The following is a 17,807-nucleotide window of genomic DNA, read 5'->3' as shown; positions in this document are numbered from 1 at the left end:
TATATATCAGCATTGTAAAGCAATATGAATGTACAGAATTCATTTACAAATGTTATTTAGTACAGCAGATATACATTTATATTTTTGTACAGATTACATAGCAAACAAAATGTCTGAACAGATTTACATTTTTTTATTGCTTAGCGAGATATATATTTCTTAAAATAGATATTTAATTTATATAGTGGATCTATATGAGCTATAACTTGAACATTCTATGATCTGTAGAATTATTTTTAAGATATCCATTCGTTTCAGATATTAGGTTTTATATTATCTGTGAATTGTATATAAATGCCTTTATCTCTTATAAAACAAATAAAAAAACCTTAATTTTTAAGACTAGCTAATAACATATTGATTTTATCTACGAATTGTCTGTCTGATGATCCGCATTGTGCCAGCACAAATGTGAGAGCGGAAGCGTCTTTTTGTTCGTATGCTGTTTGTGCCGCTTCGCTAAGCAAACTGCAGAATTATAGCAGATAGTCATATTGTTATATGTAAATCTTATTTATCTTTTAAAAAAAAATACATTTCTTTTAAGTACTTACTTTAACTTGACTAAATACTTCACTTTGAGATCATCTTTAACTTTGGCTAAATATTTCCTTGCTTCTAATTTTTCATTATACTTCAGGCATTCATCTATAAACGGCTTAAACATGGAAATTATTGAAACATTATTTCACCGCATTGATGAACAAATAGATGCATATATAGTTATATACTCACCCGCAAAAAAACGGGCACAAAAATTTTAGCACAAATTTCTAATATTTTTCAATAGCGGTAATTCAGCGAAAAATAATTGTGTTAAAATTTAGTGATCCGTTTTTTTTGCACGCGCGCGCGCATTTAAATAGCCAAACTTTGGGAGCGTGTAGAGGATCGATGATTGCAAGAAAAAAAATCCTTTAGAGATGTACTCGTTTTTGTTTCGTTTTGAAGAATATCACCAAAACAAAAGACAAAGCGTGGTTTTCATTTTCATATTTATTTATTTATTTATTATTCATTCACACTGATTTATTCATGCTGTCATTTACTTAATTCAGATATTGTTTAAAATGTTAGCCTTTTGCAGCAATGTACGCATTGTATCTTGTGCGGACGGCGTTGCAACCAAACACTAATCTAGTCAATGTAATGACTCACTAATCCAACACTCTTCTGTCTAGAAATCGGTGCAAACTGGAAATACTTTCGCACTGCCTCTGAAGCATTATCGTTGAAGTCATATATGAAAACAATATTCCGAAATTTTGTCTTTTTTTGTGATTTCCTCCGAAACGAAGCACAAAAACAAATGGGGGGGGGGGGGTATACAAAAAGTCACGGACCTCTTAAATATCTTGAAGTCAGCATTACTGAGAAAAGTGTTTCATATAAAAGTTGTAGGATTTAAAATTATCTATTTACTGATCTTATCAAATTGACCTTGGATGGCGAATCTTTTTTTTTTTTAATGAAACACTTTTTTATTTCAGAATCTAATAGCTGGTGTCAAGAGCTTTTCAAAATACTATAATAAAGCCTCTTTTTAATAAGTACTTTTCGAGTTATAAGACTTGAAAGTTACAATACCGCCGGCATATGTGCAAAAACAATGTATTGTGTTATTTATCGTTACCTCATAGCCAATAGGAGACTTTTTACTTTTAGAGAACTTTTCCAAATCATTCCATAAACCTTGTTCTGCTAAACACTGTATTCTTAGCCACCAATATCTGTATTAAAATATCATTTATATAAGATAATATACAGTTCACTAAGTGTAAAAGTTTTATAAAAAAAAAATTAGTATAAATTACCTCCGATCTGGTATTTTATACTCCGATCGTAACTTATCTGCCAATTTCAACTCGTTACGCAATAATAATATTCTCACGGTATCATGCAAAGGCTTTCCCACGATCGATTCGTGTAACGTATCCTCTAAAGATCTCTGATACTTCAATAATTTTATCTGTTCTTCTGTTAACGACGCATTAGTATCATTACGAGCCAATCTAAAATTTTCCTGAGCCGATTGCAGTAATGCGTCTCTCGACATCGTATTCTAAAAATGTGCAGCATAAGTACTTTATTTTCTTGACTTGATATTACAAAAAAGTTTTCAATTATATAAATGCATAAAGAGTGAGTACTAACTTTTCGTTGATAACTCTCGGTGATAAACCACACCGCTTGCGAATGAAAATCGTCGTATTGATTATAAATATCACGCAATGTCTCTCTATTATGGCTCTGACAATATTTAACATATAATGCCATTGCTAGAGGACAATGCATTATAGACATCTGCATTAAAGATCAATTATAAAAACATATAATTATCTATGCTTGAAACAAAATATTACTGCTTACTTGAAAGTCGCCAAGTGTCATGTTTTCTCTGAGATGAAGAATGACAGTATAGACTAGATCCGTATTACCGCTTTCTACGGCTTTATGTAGAGCAGCACGTTCCTCGCCAAGTGTCAATAATAAAGGTACTTGTTGATGCGCTCGCGGTTCGTAGTCAATTAACTGAAAAAGCGCTAATAGTATAAATAGTTCTTCTCTGCAGTAAAGTATATGATGTATAATATATTTATTTACTTTAATCGCCAATTGTTTTCGTCCGCAATCCGCCGCTCTTTTCGCAATTTCGCTATACGAAACACCAGGTGCATATCCTAATTTATCAGCAATTTCTTCTGCTATTTGTTCCTTATCTAACTGCGTTTGTTTCACCTATACAGTAGAAAAAGAAAATATATTTGTTAGTCCAATTCGCACGTAAAATTTCACCACTTCACGTATTATTTATCTTACTTTGTAACAAGCCCAATGTGCTAATATTCTACTTTCCCCGTCAATCTCGGGTAATTGCAAGTGACGTGCTATTTGTATGCTTAAATAATAATGTCTTCGTGCTACCAGTCGGTCTAGTAACACTTGATTCGTGAGAATATTAAATCTAGTATCATTAAGGATTTCTATAGAAATATTTAATTGCAATAATTATAAAAAGAAAATATGAAGAATGTATAAGATCCTGCACAATATGTATCAACTGAATACAAAAAGGATACTGCGCATATGTTAACGGAATGCCCACAGCAGGATGCCTCACTGCATTCAAGACTCTTAAAGTCCTACACATTTGAACATAATATTCCGAATCTATCGTTTTGCTAAATCCTTTTCCAAATTTGGCAGCCTAATAAAAACTTGACAATATTAAACAATTTGATCTCAACAAACGTACGTTCTTCTCTCAACATCCGACTTACCCTCATCAGAATTTTTTGTGTTTCAAAATCGAATTCGTGACTCGCACCGTCGATGCATGCCTTTATTGCCGAATCCAGTTTATCTTTCACTAAATCTATATAACTATCGGCCTTGTGGCTCTTCTTTTGAAATTGCTTAGAGGCTTCTAAGAGATAGGATGCAGGATCCGTCGAGTTAATTCTAAATATTCTTTGCACAACGTTTGGTACTTTCTGAATCATTTCATGGGAACTGCTCGACAGCACGCGTACTCCGTCGATTTCCGTAACTAAGTGTACTGGACCATCATAATTGTATACTATTGTATCAGCCATACGTCCCACTACCATTATCGTACTGTTCCAGCTGCACACCACAGCTTCTGTGCCACACCTGCAAATATTTGTCAAATTCTAATATATCGTCCTTTAAAAAGACAATGACTAAAATGGATTGATTTTGATCCGCAGTAACAAATAAAAGTGGTTAAGATTAAAAATTGTTCTTATAATGCCTGTTTTTAAATATTAACACTTTTTCACCTTTTTCATGAAGCAAAACATGAACTACTAAAGATGAAATATTATTATGTTTTAGTGGTAGAAAAATGAATTGATACGTTCCTAAGTTCAATAATAATAATTTAGGGTACTAGATATTTATAGTTTCATATGTTTATTTTAATCTCCGACAAATTAAAATTTTTTTTAATGTTAGAATCAAATTCAGCAGCTTAAAAACAAAAAAATTACTTACTGTGAAAACAAAACTCAGTCCATTTCATTGTTCCTTATAGTTTATTAAACTTAAAGAATTTAAATAATTATCTTTACTGACCAAGCTATATTCGTTAGAGGTTCCTTCATATTTGTATAGCATTCACAATATTTCTCTCTGAAGTCTATTGAACCGATATACAAGTGTCCAGTATCAGAGTAAAGCACAATATGTCGATTGTTGCTAGACGCAGCTATTGCTGTTACACTATTGATCTTATTGTTGAACAAATTGTTCTAAGAAACAAATTAGCCTGAATTAGATATTTTTAAATGCATAATTCATATCAAGTAAATTACAATAACGTTGTGAATTATACAACATTATGCTTACAAATGAAAAAGTATTCTGATGAGACTGATGAATTACAAATATTCCTTCTCTATTTGACAAAATCACTTGTGTCTCTCTTTCGCAATGTACCATGTACCAGCAATCAATAGGACTATACCCTAGAAGTAACAATTGTGATGATAAAAATTCAATGAACATATAAATATATTATATTTACTTGGTATATCAGTGATTTGCCGGACTTTAGGCTCAGACACGTTGTTTACTAGAAATATACGATTGGTGGACGTTAAAACAGCTATCCCAGTACTGTTAGATGTCATAAAGAATTTTGCATCAACAACTTTAGTATCCTTGGCTGCCTTGAAAAGAAGAATGTGTTCATAGTTAAAGATTAATGTAATAAACTTAAAGCTTGATTCTTGCAAACAATAGAAGAGAATATAAAATGAGAGTCAAGCATAAGCATGTCGTTATAAATGTAATGTTTTAATTCTTATAAGAGAACAATGATATGGTATGTTTTGACTATACTAAGTCTTCATTGGCCAATTGAGCAAAGGATTATATCATCTGGTAAGAAATCATATAATAGAAATAAAAATAAAAATACATGAAAACAAATAAAGACAGACAGAAAATAAAAAGTGTATTAAATAAAATAAATTCAGGAAAAACAAAAATTATAAGATCAATAAGAGGTCATTTAGGGTCAGATAATTAAAAATAAAACATAAATAAAATATAAATAAAACAATATAACGCTATGTCATAGATAAATCAAGTTGTCAAAATGGATATCCGTGATTAAAATATAAAACAAAACCATACGAGATAAAGATTTACATCTCAGTCAGCTTACATTTCCCATGCTAAAGGTATGTTGATAAGTTCCAAACATGTCATATATGAGAACCATGCCATCATCTTGCACACACAGCAATTCTTCTTGTTGAGACCAGTCAAACGATATCAGTTGTCCACTGCTCCACTAATAGATAATTAAGCAAAGGATAAGAAACAAAGGTAAAAATAAGTAAAGTCGCAAAGTCTCCAAATCAAAGAGATCTCACTTGCAACTTGGCTGTCAATTTTCCTGATGACGTATACAGCAATATTAAAGGTTTGCTGGCCCCTTGGATCTTGACAAGTTTCTTAGGATTTCTTGTTACAGCAATGGAGCCTCCGTATGGTGCCGCTACTATCAAGTTGTTGTTGGAAATCTCATGTTGGAAGGATATTGGATATAATTCAAATTTGCTGAAATAAAAATCAATAACATGCTGTTAATAACAGTAGCTGCATTCATCAGAGCAAGCAGCTTTGCAAGTATTGTAAAATTCTTTAATATGATGGTTTATAATTTTGATATAGAATATATAATTTATACATTTGTATAAGTTGTAAAGCTGCTTTCTCTGCTGAATGCAACCAATGCATCAAGCGGTGTCAGATTGTTTGTCAAAAATATAAAACTTAATCGTGTAAATACGTTGTATTTGTATCGAAAAGTATGTATATAAATTTCTTAGAGTATATTTACCGAAAGTATACGTCTCGTCCCAGAGGAAACCAATCGGCAGTTAGCATCGCCGACATTTTTCAATGCTATTAATGCAAGACGTCAGATGATGATATAAATTACCATATAGATTCCTTTTATCCGTACCATTAAATCGGTCAGTATACGCATCAAATTAGTGAAGACTAAATATTCGATACGTTCTTATTTACACCGATCTGTCACACATCTCACAACGGATTAGGTTAGGTAATATTATAGGTCTGTTTTCTATTGCTCTGCACTTTCTGAACTGATACACATAGGTGCGTTCAGGGAGACGCTATTAGCCATAAGAGAATCAACCAATCAGAACTTTTCCTTTCCTCTTATTTCACGGAGAAAGGGACTTTGATTAGTTGGCAAGCGTAAAGTGTGCAGAGCCAAAAGGCCCTCATCAAATTTCTCTCTGCTGTATTGGCCATGTAGTGCTCTTTATAAAAATGTTGTAAACCGTTCCTGAAATGGCATCCATGGCATCTCTATCATGTTCTCTCAGTCAGTCTTAGATTAGGGTTTCGCTTTAGTTGTATATGACTATACACACAAAATCATTAAAAATAGTGTTATTTATTTATTTATAAACGAATGTCACGTTTATGAAACATACTCTTTTACATAACAAAACATTACAACGAAGTACTTTTCATAACATAGTCTGTACGCAAGCCAACTCATTTATGTCATTTAATTATCTCTCAAAAATGATCTTGAACACACTAAATGTAATCGTGGGTGCCTCCAGTTTTGTATATACTTGCTATATTTTGTGCAGACTAACTTATTTCTTATCAAGTCATGGAGATAATGAAAATTTACACACAGTATTAGGTATGTTTTTGTTAGATGATTCTAAACTGAGTGATTTCCTATTAGTGATATATTACTGTTACAAGACTAAGAATAAAAAAGAAAGAAGATACAGAAATATTTTTATTCTTATATTTTTTGCATATGTACATATCTATATTTTTTGAGTTATAAATGATGTTTATAATAATTTTGATAAGATTAAATTTGCATATGTATAAACACCTCGATTGTTTTCAGATGGCAATGCAGACAAATCTACTTTATGGTCTCTTCTAACAGATATGTTACTCATTACAACATTTATCTTTCAACACTCTATTATGACCAATGAGTTCACTAAACTTACCTTCTGTAGACTAAACATTGAATATCTTAGCAGGAGTATTTACAATGCTTTTAGTTCGGCATGTCTTCACTTCTTAATTAATAAATGGCAGCAGACTCCAGCTGTAACAATCTGGAAGTTTGAAACTTCCAACAAGACAATCTGGATGATATTTTCTAGCCTCCATGTATTTGCTTGGAGTATTATTTACAGTGGATGCATTATGATGGACATTGCTGAGCTCTGCGGGCTCAAGCAAGTATGGTACAAAGTATCTAAAAAGAATAGTCCACTGAATACAAAATCTAGAGAGCTTTGCAGATATATGAGACATATGAGGCATCCTAGTTTTACTGGATTTGTTATTATTTTGTGGATTTATCCTGTCATGAGGTAAAATTTCATGAAGTTAAATTTAATTTTTTTGCATCTGCTTCTTTTAAATTAAGTAATATTAATTTATATATAATCCATGCTAAATAATTTTGAGTGACTTTATAGAATACATTTTGTGCCAATATTTACAGATTAAAAGAAAATTTATTATTTTAAGTAAATTCTGCATTGTGTAAAACAAGTATAGAAAAATAAATAAAAAAAGGTAAAATAACTTTGATAAATATGATTTTTTACAGTGCAGATCGAGTATTATTGGGTACCATATTGACAATGTACATGGCATTATTATGGACAATAGATTCCGAAGACTATAATTATCACATTAGATATTTCAGACAGAAACAAAGAGAATTATCTTAATTATACTTACATTTTTTTCATCTCAATTTTTCATGCTTTAACATCTCTCTCTCCTAATTTACATTAATTTCATATCATATTATATATAACATATTTATATAACAAATTAATATAAATTTATAAATATATATTGTATATATTATATATAATCAGAGTTGAGAATGTTACCTTAAAAAATAATGTGTTACTATACAGTTACTTTTTGTTAAAAGTACTGTACACTCATCGTACACTCGAGTACACTTGTTACTATTATTAGTTAGACATTTTAAAAAGTAATGCGTTATCGATACCATTACTTGAAAAAAGTAATGAATTGTTAATTTTTCGTTATTTTTCGGGAAATATATTGTTGAGTTTAGCCTCCTCACAGTTAACATGCATTAGCATGGATAAACAACTGTCAATCAAATTTTGTAACATTTGTATTGAGCGCTGCACGATGCTGCATCTTTGCATATACTCTAACGTGCAACAGAATTAACAATTTACAGAAATAAATTTATGGATCCTAGGGATTTTCTAGAAATGCCAACATTCGTCCGCCATTTTTTATGGATTTTGTCCGGTAACCGACCAGACGTAAAAGCGGAAAAGCAGAAAGTGGAAAAGTAGTGGCCAATCAGAACTCGCACTGGTAGTAAGGGTATATCCACACAAACTTGCCTAGCCGCATTAACGTATGTATAAAGAAAATTATCCAATCGCATTTCTCCTATAAAGACACACGTAAAATGTGATTGAATATTTTTCTTTATGCGGCTATACAAGTTGTGTGGATATACCTTAAGTAGTACAAAAAACCGAAATTGTAGAATCTACTAGCTAGAATTCTGATCGGCTGCTGCTTTTCCGCTTTCCGCTTTTACGTCAAAGTGTGAACGCACCTTAACTGATTAGTTTTCTCTGCTAAACCAGCTGAACGCAGCCCATACCTTGATCGACATCATCGTGCGACTTACCCAATGGCGGTATTTTGCTGGTAAAAGTAAAATTTTTCTACAGCTTTTGGAAGACGGGTATAAATATAAATGTTGATCTCAGAGTTGCGCGGGGACGCGCCGGAGTAACGGCTCGTCGTCGTTATTATCCTTATCGTTGGCGGTGCTGATCATGTAACAATATCGGACACGTCGCCGTTCAACGCGCCAAGCCTATCTAAATTAAAAGTTAGGAATATTCATCGATGTCACGTTCAGACATCCCATTTTAACGAAGCAAAGTTAAAATGAGTCACCGTTGATCATCAGCATCACTACATTGCTGTGATAGTTTGCGATTCGCCGAGGGATGGGTTTCTCCACGAGTCTGCAGGGTCAGGCGTCGCATGAGGCGCTTCTAACCCGTCAGGATGCCGAGATCAAGCTGCTAGAGACGATGCGAAGGTGCCTCACGTCAAAGGTCAAATCCGACCGAGAGTATGCCTCTACCATTTCCTCTCTCACCATTCAAGGAAAGAAGATCGAGCGCAACGAGGATCTCGTTGGCAGTCTTATAGCACAGGTAGTTGAATCAGCCAAATCTGTTGAACACAGATAATCTGTTCATATTATTAAATTGTCTGTTAGTTCAGAACTCTGTTGTACAAGACTAACAAATAATCAGCACACAGTTTGCTTCAATTAGAAATTGTAAGATCCATAAAAAAAAATCTACTTTGAATATGATCTTCACTTATTTGTGTTGAACAGATAATTTTGTCGAGTTCTTGCTACTGAAATTCTTGACAGAATACTAATGAGCCTTTTACAATAAGTTACAAGACAGAAGTTCTAAGCGATCTTAAGTCATAATTGATGAAATTGGCCAATAGCCAACTTGAATGACTTGGTTAAGACTGGTTAAGATTTCTGACGTTCTGACTTGTGGCTTATTGTAGAAGGCCCATAATGGAAATGTTACAAAATTTGTTAACCGAATATGATTGATTATTGAAACTGGAATATTTCATATGACTGTTTACATGATTACGAAGTAATAAATTGGTTTTCATTAACAATTTGCTGTAAAATTATATTATATACAGATTCTGCTAGAATGCTTAATATATTTGTTGTTGATGTTAATCTGTCATATTTGTTGGCAAATTGCTGAGATAATAGACCTGTTCTTTTTGGCTGAAGTTTTGTATTAGTTCATCTTCATTTTCTCTCCAGGAGGAAAGAAGAAGAAGAAAGATGAACTGGTGCAAAACCAAAAAGAACAGGCCTAATATAAACATTTTGCTTAAAGTAGATATATATATAAGTACATACTTTTGCAGAGTTGGAGAGATATAATGGACTCTATTGATCAAACGGCAAAATTGATCAAGCAGCAAGCAGATTCTATTGAAAATATTGTTGTAGATCAGTTAAGTACATTATACTCGGAAAGAAGAAGAGCTAGAAAGCTCTACCAAGAGGAACAGAATTGGCTGAATAATCAGTTTCAGCAGGTAAGCAAGATATATGTTGTGATACAACGTCAAAGTGTAATATAGCAAATAGTAAACAAATTAGATAAACTCTGATTATTATTTAAATTTTCTTTTATTTACTCATTTGAAGCTAACGGATGATGTAACTAGGAAGAAAATGGAGTATCAGAAGAATTTAGAGATGTATAAATTAATGAGGTCACGATTTGAAGAATATTATGTTAAGTGTAAGTGCTTTTATGTATTAGATGGTTCAGAAAGTTCTACAATATTTATTAGCTCAAAATTATATACAGAATATATTTGTTGAGAAATTTTCAACTATTTGACATGAAAAATTTTCCCCAAAAATTATTTTTTTTTAATGTCCCTACAAATTTTGTTACCGAGTTACATGTAGGTTAAATAAAAAAGCATTCTAATTTTGATTGTTCGTAACTGTTAAAAATCATCACAATTAAAAAAATCTGATTCTTAAGGCTGAAATTCTGCTTTATCGAACAGTATAACTGCTGATTTTTTAAATGTAAAATCTATATAAATTTGAGCTAAAAATGTGACATTATAGTCTTTGTATTGGGTATGGGAATAAGTTTCCGCCCTTTTTAAATGAAAAAGATGTATTTATTTAAACAAAACAATACAAAGTAAGTTCATTCAAAGTATGCTCCATCAGAAGCGACAACTTTCCCCCACCTTTCAGGTAATAAACAGATTCCTCGAAGGAAGAAATCTGGTTCTTTTGAAGCGATCCATTTATCAAGCCATTTTTTGATATCTTCATAAGAATTGAATCGCTCTTCAGGAAGGGCTGACAGCATGGACCGGAACTAATGGAAATCTGAAGGAGTAATATCCGGTGAATACAGCGGGTGGGCCAGAATTTCCCACTTTACTTCTTCCAAGTATTTCTTGACCGGTTTTGCAACGTGTGACATAGCATTGTCACATAGCAGAATCAGCTTATCGTGCCTATTGTCCCATTCCTATTGTTTTTGTTTCAAAGCTTAGTTCAACCAAATCGCTTCGAACGAATATCAACTACTGGGCTCAAAAGCTTGAACACACACCTTTCAAATACATGTATTGCCGTTTTATCAAACACACAAGCAGTGCTACTAACGACATCTCTCTAATGGGCGGAAACTTATTCCCATACCTAATATTATTGCGCAGTGGTTAGGAGGAAAGTAATGTCATATTTTTAATAGCAGGTGAATCAGTGGAAGTTAGGAGCAATCAAAGAATGCTCCTTTTTATTTAACTTGTAAATAACTCAAGAACAAAAAATTATGGAAACATTTAAAAAAAATGATTTTGTAGAGAAAACTTCAAGTTTTCACGATAAAAGTCGAAAATTTTCGCAAATTTTTTTTGACGTATGACACTTACAAAGAAGAAAAATTTCCTTCTTTTTCAACTAGTTTTCTATTTAGTAGTTTTCTATATATGAAAAATACCAAATTCAATAAACTAAAAAATTATAGTAACCTTTCGAAAGTAGAGATTTCAACCTTTAAAACCCTTTGTTAAATTTAAATTTTGTTCATTTTGATAAAGATATTGTATATACAATTTTGAGCTAACAAAATACCGCAGAACTTTCTAAACAACTAAATAGAAATCATTTTGTATCATATCAAATCTATTGTATTTGTGCAATAAGAAAGTGGTACAGAATAATGCAATTTCTTTAGCTGGTAGAGGAGGCCGCAAATTAGACGAAGTAAGAGAAAAGTATCAGAAGGCATGCAGAAAGCTTCATTTAACACACAACGAATATGTACTACTACTAGGTGCTGTGACAGAATGTGAACACGATTTAAGAACCTGTTATTTGCCAAGTTTGCTCCATCGGCAACAGGCTATTCACCAAGAATTCATAACTTCATGGTGAGTTTTGTTATTTGGAGACACTGGTAGTGTCTCGGCACTAAGCTACGCGCGTATAAATAGCCTTATATATGGTATCTAAATAGTACATTCTTGACAAAGTTCTAACTTTTTAAAATCATTTTTTATCCTTGAACAAAATCTTAATATTTCATCTTGATTTTTCTATTTGCATGCAACTAGAAATGGGAAAGGTAAAAACTTTATTATAAAAATTAATATAGTTATTATTTTTTACATGTACAAAATATTTATAATTCATTTCTTCTAGGAAAGGAATACTTCAGGATATTGTAAAGTATACAGATTTTACAACAGAGAAATTCTTAGAGATTCATATAAAAGTGCTGAAGGCAGTCGATAGTATTAAGCCTATCGAGGAGTATAGAGATTTCATTGGAAAGCATAAGTACATATGTAACATTATAATTATTTCTATACTTAAAAAATATATTTTAATACAAATATTTCAAATTGTAATGTTAATGTAGAACTAGACCAGCATCTCCAATTACATTTACATTTGATGAGAACCTTGTGGATGATACGTCAGGGAAATTATTGCCAAATAAACTAACTGTCGACAATTTGACAATAGATTGGTTGAGAAGTCGCCTCACGGAACTTGAAGGTTCTCTCAAAACTACGCAACAAAATCGACAGAGCTCGCAGTTCCCGCAAGAAAATAATAGCGATTCTAGGTATAAATTTTTTACCACTGATATATAGTACATCAATGCTAATGTTATAACCAAATTCGATATTTGCTGATGAATAAACTTTCAAACATTGTATGTATCCTGCACCATTAGGATTTCAGTCTTGGACTATTCTCGTGAAAGAGAAGAACTGAGATTACGTTGCCAGGAGAAAAAATTACAAAGACAAGTGGATGTCATTAGAGGCGCTCTCAATGAATTAGGCTGTGAAGAGTTACCTTCGGGTTGTGATCTTTCTATGGAAAGTTCTTTCACTGATTCACCTGCAATTAATAAAGTAAGTACAATCTGAAAAGTAATTTTTTCCTTTTTTGCTAACAAAGAAAAACTAAACATTTTCTTAATTATAATAGATTTAATATTAAATTCCTGTAATCCTTGATATTAAAGGGGCATAAAGAAGTTCTTTTTTTGCTTAAAAAAAAATGCCTTTTTTATGATTTTTTTTCCAAGAGAGATATATGTATAAGCTACAAGGATCGAATTTTTGTGAAAATGAAAGTACATACTTTTGATTACTAATAACAATTTTTATTTTATGTTTCAACACATTGAAAAATACTGTCTTTCTTCCTAGGCCTTGCACGGCATGCAGTATTTCACGGTACCAGAAATATCTCCAATCTGGTTCATCTGAAACAAAAAATTCAAAAAGAGTCTTAAAGTATATTAAAAATTGTCCCTATTGGATGCTTTTTTCGATTTCTTTATTTTTTTCCAGGAAGTTGAAATCGAAAATCGATTCTTTAAGTTTGAAAGTCCGCCATTTTATTAAAAATAAAAAATTGGAAAATCGCATCCGATAGGGATTACAATTTTTTATGTACTTTAAGTATATTTAATAGACTCTTTGAATTTTTTGTTTCAGATGAATCACGTCAAATATTTCTGGTATCGTGAAATGCTGCATGCCGTGCAAGACCTAGGAAGAAGGGGGGTACTTTTCAATGAACATAAAATAAAAAATTGTGATTAATAGTCAAAAATATGTACTTTCATTTATATAAATTTGATCCTTGTAACTTATACAATATCTTTTCCAGAAAAAAAAAACATGAAAAAGGCATACTTTTTGAAGGCGAAAAAGTCCTATGCTTTCTTAAGAATGTTTTCAAAAAAAGATTTTTATAAAGGATGTTTCTAGAATAGATTTTAGAAAATTACTTTGTAACTATAACAATAATGTATAAAAATTTTATGTTGATTACTCTTTCATTTAATACTAAGTTGCTTGGAATTATAAGTTAGTTAGATCTGGCCCTTTACAGAGAAATACAGTCGACAACGGTCTGTTCACACTAAGGAGAAATCAGCGATTCATGACAATATTAAAATCACCCTTTAAATCCTTGCCGGCAATTAACGACTCGAAAAACGGATTGATTAGGGCAAATAGTGAAGGGCTTACAGCTAAAGCAGATAAAAATAGCCCCCCAGTTGTATGTGTTACTTTATTCGTGTGATATCCGAGTGCTCGTGTATTTTCTGCGCTCGATAAGATGTTTGATATATCTTGCGTTATTACGTAAAACTCACATACAACACATTTGCCCCGGCTTTTGTATTGTAATAAATTCTTTTATCCTTATACTGCCATGCAGACGTAAGCAGTATCTAGTTTTCCATACTGATATTTTTTTTATTACAAAAATTAGTGCAAGGTTCGCAAACAACTTCGTCTTGCTACCATATTTTATGTACAGAATTATGGTTTACATGATTTATCATAATTAGAAAATGTTGCATGAATAATGAGCATTTCATCTAGAATATATTTTATTAATGCTGAATTATGTTGTTATCCATGCTAAGCATGAAAATTTCACGCATGAGAATAAACATTTTTACATTGATATTCATACATTTGTACAGAAATACAAAGCATAAGCTAATGATATGTTATTATTTATACAAGGCATATATACAAAGTATTTCAGAAATAAGTGGCTAAACCTTGGTATCGTATTTTACTCTTTCTCGTAATTATCGGATGATACTTACTACGTAAAATTTCGAGATAAACTAAGAGCGTTATATCTCGAAAAGAGGAAATTTCCGAATTTATATTTATATAATATTTTTTTTTATGTTTAAGGAGAGTAGAATACGATACAAAGTTTAACCATCTGTTTCTGAAGCACTCTGTATGTGGCAGTGATTGAAATTGCCAAATATTAATTTGTTCCCAATATATTGCTTATTTGTTGTAACAACGATGCAACTCAAAATTGTCATTTTTTTAGTTGCTTGCAAAAAAAACGGAAACAAAGAAAAAAAAGAAATAACTTTCAAAAGAACATATTTTTAGGTACCATTACGTGGAATCTCGCATTTAACTAATAATCAAAAAAGTAACGGAAATGGCGGTCCTCTTATGGAGGAAGAATGGTTTCATGGGGTATTACCGAGAGAAGAAGTTGTAAGATTACTCGTCAATGAAGGGGATTTTTTAGTACGCGAAACAATGAGAAACGATGAGTGTCAAATAGTCTTATCTGTTTGTTGGGATGGGCACAAGCATTTTATCGTACAACTTACACAAGAAGTAAGAATAAATTTAATAGAGTATACTAATATATTTGTTTTGTATAATATATATATTAAAATTAGTAAGTTCAATTCTAATAGCTCAAAATTATTATTATTCAAAGGAACGGATTATATTAATGTACGTTATGGCAGGGACATTACAGATTCGAAGGACCCGCATTTCCATCCATTCAAGAATTAATCAGGCATCAATGGCTGTCTGGCTTGCCAGTGACCAGTCGATCTGGTGCTATTCTTAAGACGCCAATTTTACGTGAGCGGTGGGAGCTTAATAACGATGATGTCATTCTTTTGGAGAAAATAGGTCGAGTGAGTAGGCTGACAATAGCTTTCCTGTATGTTTATATACCGCTATATATATGATGTCGACGATGTGATCGTAGGGAAATTTTGGAGACGTTTACAAGGCGCAACTGAAAACTTGTAAGACTGAGGTGGCTGTGAAGACATGCAAGGTAACGTTACCGGACGAACAAAAACGTAAGTTTCTACAAGAAGGGAGAATATTGAAACAATATGATCACCCGAACATAGTTAAACTCATCGGTATCTGCGTTCAAAAGCAACCGATCATGATCGTGATGGAACTGGTGCCCGGTAAGCCATCAAATCTTATTACGTTGCATTGTGCTAATAACATTAACATCTCTAGCTCTCATGCTATCGTATTAAAATACGAGATTGAAAATCTACCGATGTATACGCTACGATAGTCTACACGCTAATCACTAATTCTAGGTGGTTCGTTGCTCACGTATTTACGGAAGAATGCTAGTACAATAACACAACGGGAGCAACTGCGTATGTGTAAAGATGCTGCGGCTGGTATGAGTTACTTGGAATCTAAATATTGCATCCATAGAGATTTAGCCGCTCGCAACTGCCTTGTAGGTAAGGGTCTCAACCAACCTTCTTCTTTTTCCCATATAAACTCGCATGAGTAAATCACAGGATCTTGAATTTCAGCAGATCCAAGGATTCTGTGAGTATCCTCTGCAAGGAGAACAGAGGTCTCACTTCTTTCTTACGAAATGTTATATCGACTTTTCACCAACTTCGGTTAAGCTAACCGATCGTTACATGGTTACCAACGTGAGAACTAAACATAGTTTATTACAAGTGCATATATATGAATTATATATCTGGATCCGACGCGATGAAATTGCTGTTTATGATTTTCACATTGATAATCATGTAACCGTTGATTAGTTTAACCGAGGTGAAAGAGACCCTAAATAAATTTTAATAAATTTTAAAAAGGGGAGGAATAGAGGAAAATACTAAATTTGAACTTGAACGAATTACATAATAATAATGGAATAAAATATAATGTTGTATACTTTATTTCCTTAGGATATGAATGCATAGTCAAAATTTCTGACTTTGGAATGTCAAGAGAAGAAGAAGAATACATAGTTTCAGATGGCATGAAACAAATTCCAATTAAATGGACCGCACCAGAAGCTCTGAATTTTGGTAAGTCATAAGTTTATGTTACATCATTTAATGTTAAACATTCTACTGTTACCATTGATACATTACGTCGTGTCTCAGGTAAATATACATCGCTTTGTGATGTTTGGAGTTACGGAATTTTGATATGGGAAATATTCTCCAAAGGCGGTAATCCATACAGTGGCATGTCCAATTCACAGGCACGTGAGAAAATAGATGCAGGTAAGAAAATGAATAACAGAAATTGACGAAGTTAACTACGGAGAATATGAGTCAACATATATTGTTACGACAAAAAACGGACGCATGTAATATTGGCCTTACTCATTACTAGGGATGGGCTAAATGGTTATTTTTCATTAATGGTTATAACAGTTACTATTACTTCAAAATAACAGATTATTTATTAACAGTTATCGGTTATATAAACGGTTATTTTTTATAATATATCCTATATCCTAGTTGGTAGTCACATTTTTTGAATTATTTAAGTTGACATCAATTTTTGCGCATAAAATTTAACACTATATTTATTTGTTTGCACAAATATTTTAAATAATGAAATATTTCAAAATAGATTTCTTAAATGACTTAAAAATGAGAAATAATCCAAAAAATGAAACTAGCGACTAGAATATAGGGTATATATATTATAAAAAATAACTATTTATATAACCAATAACTGTTTAAATAGTCGGTTATTTTGAAGTAATAGTAACTGTTATAACCGTTAATAAAAAATCATTTAGCCCATTCCTAATTTGAGATAATTAAAGTGGGATATACATTTGTTTTACGATTAATATATTCTGCCAATTTATGCACACATTGATCAGGGTATCGAATGCCAGCTCCGGATGGAACGCCTGAAGAGATCTATCGATTAATGCTGCGATGCTGGGATTACGAACCAGAAAAACGGCCACATTTCGATCAAATATACACCGTGGTCGAGACATTAAGGAGGTTGTAAGGCAAATG

At 32.2% G+C, this 17,807-nt stretch overlaps 4 protein-coding genes across 9 annotated transcripts in view; 2 read left to right on the top strand and 2 right to left on the bottom strand.

The window, feature by feature from the left end:
* Nucleotides 1-213: 213 nt before the first annotated feature.
* On the bottom strand, nucleotides 214-6,090 carry Vps16A (vacuolar protein sorting 16). Of its 2 annotated transcripts, XM_018511200.1 has the most exons (16): nucleotides 5,876-6,090; nucleotides 5,406-5,592; nucleotides 5,195-5,323; nucleotides 4,550-4,694; nucleotides 4,372-4,490; nucleotides 4,099-4,274; nucleotides 3,282-3,654; nucleotides 3,081-3,208; nucleotides 2,821-2,965; nucleotides 2,605-2,739; nucleotides 2,371-2,532; nucleotides 2,155-2,304; nucleotides 1,815-2,062; nucleotides 1,634-1,730; nucleotides 555-658; nucleotides 214-468 (listed from the first exon to the last, which is right to left on the bottom strand). In XM_018511200.1, the coding sequence occupies exons 1-16, from the start codon at nucleotides 5,929-5,931 to the stop codon at nucleotides 330-332; spliced, it is 2,493 nt and encodes an 830-aa protein (XP_018366702.1). In that variant the 5' UTR covers nucleotides 5,932-6,090; the 3' UTR covers nucleotides 214-329. The 2 variants fall into 2 exon arrangements, with proteins under 2 accessions (XP_018366702.1, XP_018366703.1); XM_018511201.1 differs by lacking the exons at nucleotides 5,406-5,592; nucleotides 5,876-6,090 and having other exon boundaries at nucleotides 4,550-4,690; nucleotides 5,195-5,260.
* A 264-nt stretch (nucleotides 6,091-6,354) lies between these two features.
* On the top strand, nucleotides 6,355-7,835 carry LOC108763519 (nurim homolog). Of its 2 annotated transcripts, none has more exons than XM_018511219.1 (3): nucleotides 6,355-6,724; nucleotides 6,944-7,424; nucleotides 7,667-7,835. In XM_018511219.1, exons 1-3 carry the CDS (start codon nucleotides 6,493-6,495, stop codon nucleotides 7,788-7,790), a joined length of 837 nt encoding a protein of 278 aa, XP_018366721.1. In that variant the 5' UTR covers nucleotides 6,355-6,492; the 3' UTR covers nucleotides 7,791-7,835. The 2 variants fall into 2 exon arrangements, with proteins under 2 accessions (XP_018366721.1, XP_018366722.1); XM_018511220.1 differs by having other exon boundaries at nucleotides 7,672-7,773.
* A 902-nt stretch (nucleotides 7,836-8,737) lies between these two features.
* The window catches only part of FER (tyrosine-protein kinase Fer), a 9,616-nt gene continuing 546 nt past the window's right edge, over nucleotides 8,738-17,807 (top strand). The window contains exons 1-16 of one of the 3 annotated variants that reach the window (XM_018511248.1): nucleotides 8,738-8,959; nucleotides 9,063-9,293; nucleotides 10,054-10,227; nucleotides 10,340-10,436; nucleotides 11,907-12,102; nucleotides 12,374-12,511; nucleotides 12,594-12,803; nucleotides 12,915-13,098; nucleotides 14,090-14,260; nucleotides 15,130-15,366; nucleotides 15,504-15,680; nucleotides 15,755-15,968; nucleotides 16,110-16,262; nucleotides 16,725-16,847; nucleotides 16,926-17,048; nucleotides 17,663-17,784. In XM_018511248.1, the coding sequence (XP_018366750.1) occupies nucleotides 9,081-9,293; nucleotides 10,054-10,227; nucleotides 10,340-10,436; nucleotides 11,907-12,102; nucleotides 12,374-12,511; nucleotides 12,594-12,803; nucleotides 12,915-13,098; nucleotides 14,090-14,260; nucleotides 15,130-15,366; nucleotides 15,504-15,680; nucleotides 15,755-15,968; nucleotides 16,110-16,262; nucleotides 16,725-16,847; nucleotides 16,926-17,048; nucleotides 17,663-17,784 (2,532 nt within the window). In that variant the 5' untranslated portion in view covers nucleotides 8,738-8,959; nucleotides 9,063-9,080. Of the gene's footprint in view, nucleotides 9,294-10,053; nucleotides 10,228-10,339; nucleotides 10,437-11,906; nucleotides 12,103-12,373; nucleotides 12,512-12,593; nucleotides 12,804-12,914; nucleotides 13,099-14,089; nucleotides 14,261-15,129; nucleotides 15,367-15,503; nucleotides 15,681-15,754; nucleotides 15,969-16,109; nucleotides 16,263-16,724; nucleotides 16,848-16,925; nucleotides 17,049-17,662; nucleotides 17,785-17,807 lie in introns of all 3 variants that reach the window. The other 2 variants (XM_018511247.1, XM_018511250.1) reach the window with 2 other exon arrangements.
* The window catches only part of eIF2Balpha (eukaryotic translation initiation factor 2B subunit alpha), a 14,463-nt gene continuing 9,665 nt past the window's right edge, over nucleotides 13,010-17,807 (bottom strand). Inside the window, exon 9 of one of the 2 annotated variants that reach the window (XM_018511252.1) lies at nucleotides 13,010-13,084. The gene's annotated coding sequence lies outside the window, so the exon portion shown is untranslated. Of the gene's footprint in view, nucleotides 13,085-13,384; nucleotides 13,455-17,807 lie in introns of those variants that run through there. The other variant, XM_018511253.1, reaches the window with a different exon arrangement.

This window comes from Trachymyrmex cornetzi, unplaced genomic scaffold (assembly GCF_001594075.2).
Source record: "Trachymyrmex cornetzi isolate Tcor2-1 unplaced genomic scaffold, Tcor1.1 scaffold363, whole genome shotgun sequence".
Lineage (NCBI taxonomy): Eukaryota > Metazoa > Arthropoda > Insecta > Hymenoptera > Formicidae > Trachymyrmex > Trachymyrmex cornetzi.
This window is presented reverse-complemented; position numbering and strand designations above follow the sequence as displayed.

Bases quoted from the DNA above. Each gene is read 5' to 3' on its own strand.
- Vps16A (XM_018511200.1), bottom strand. From the start codon at position 5,931: ATGTCGGCGATGCTAACTGCCGATTGGTTTCCTCTGGGACGAGACGTA. The intron at 4,695-5,194 runs GTAAGCTGACTG...CTTCTTTTCAAG, and splicing joins ATACCTTTAGCATGGGAAAT to GCAGCCAAGGATACTAAAGT. The intron at 2,305-2,370 runs GTAAGCAGTAAT...TCTTTAATGCAG, and splicing joins TGACACTTGGCGACTTTCAA to ATGTCTATAATGCATTGTCC.
- LOC108763519 (XM_018511219.1), top strand. From the start codon at position 6,493: ATGAAACATACTCTTTTACATAACAAAACATTACAACGAAGTACTTTT. The intron at 6,725-6,943 runs GTATGTTTTTGT...GATTGTTTTCAG, and splicing joins AAATTTACACACAGTATTAG to ATGGCAATGCAGACAAATCT. The intron at 7,425-7,666 runs GTAAAATTTCAT...GATTTTTTACAG, and splicing joins TGGATTTATCCTGTCATGAG to TGCAGATCGAGTATTATTGG.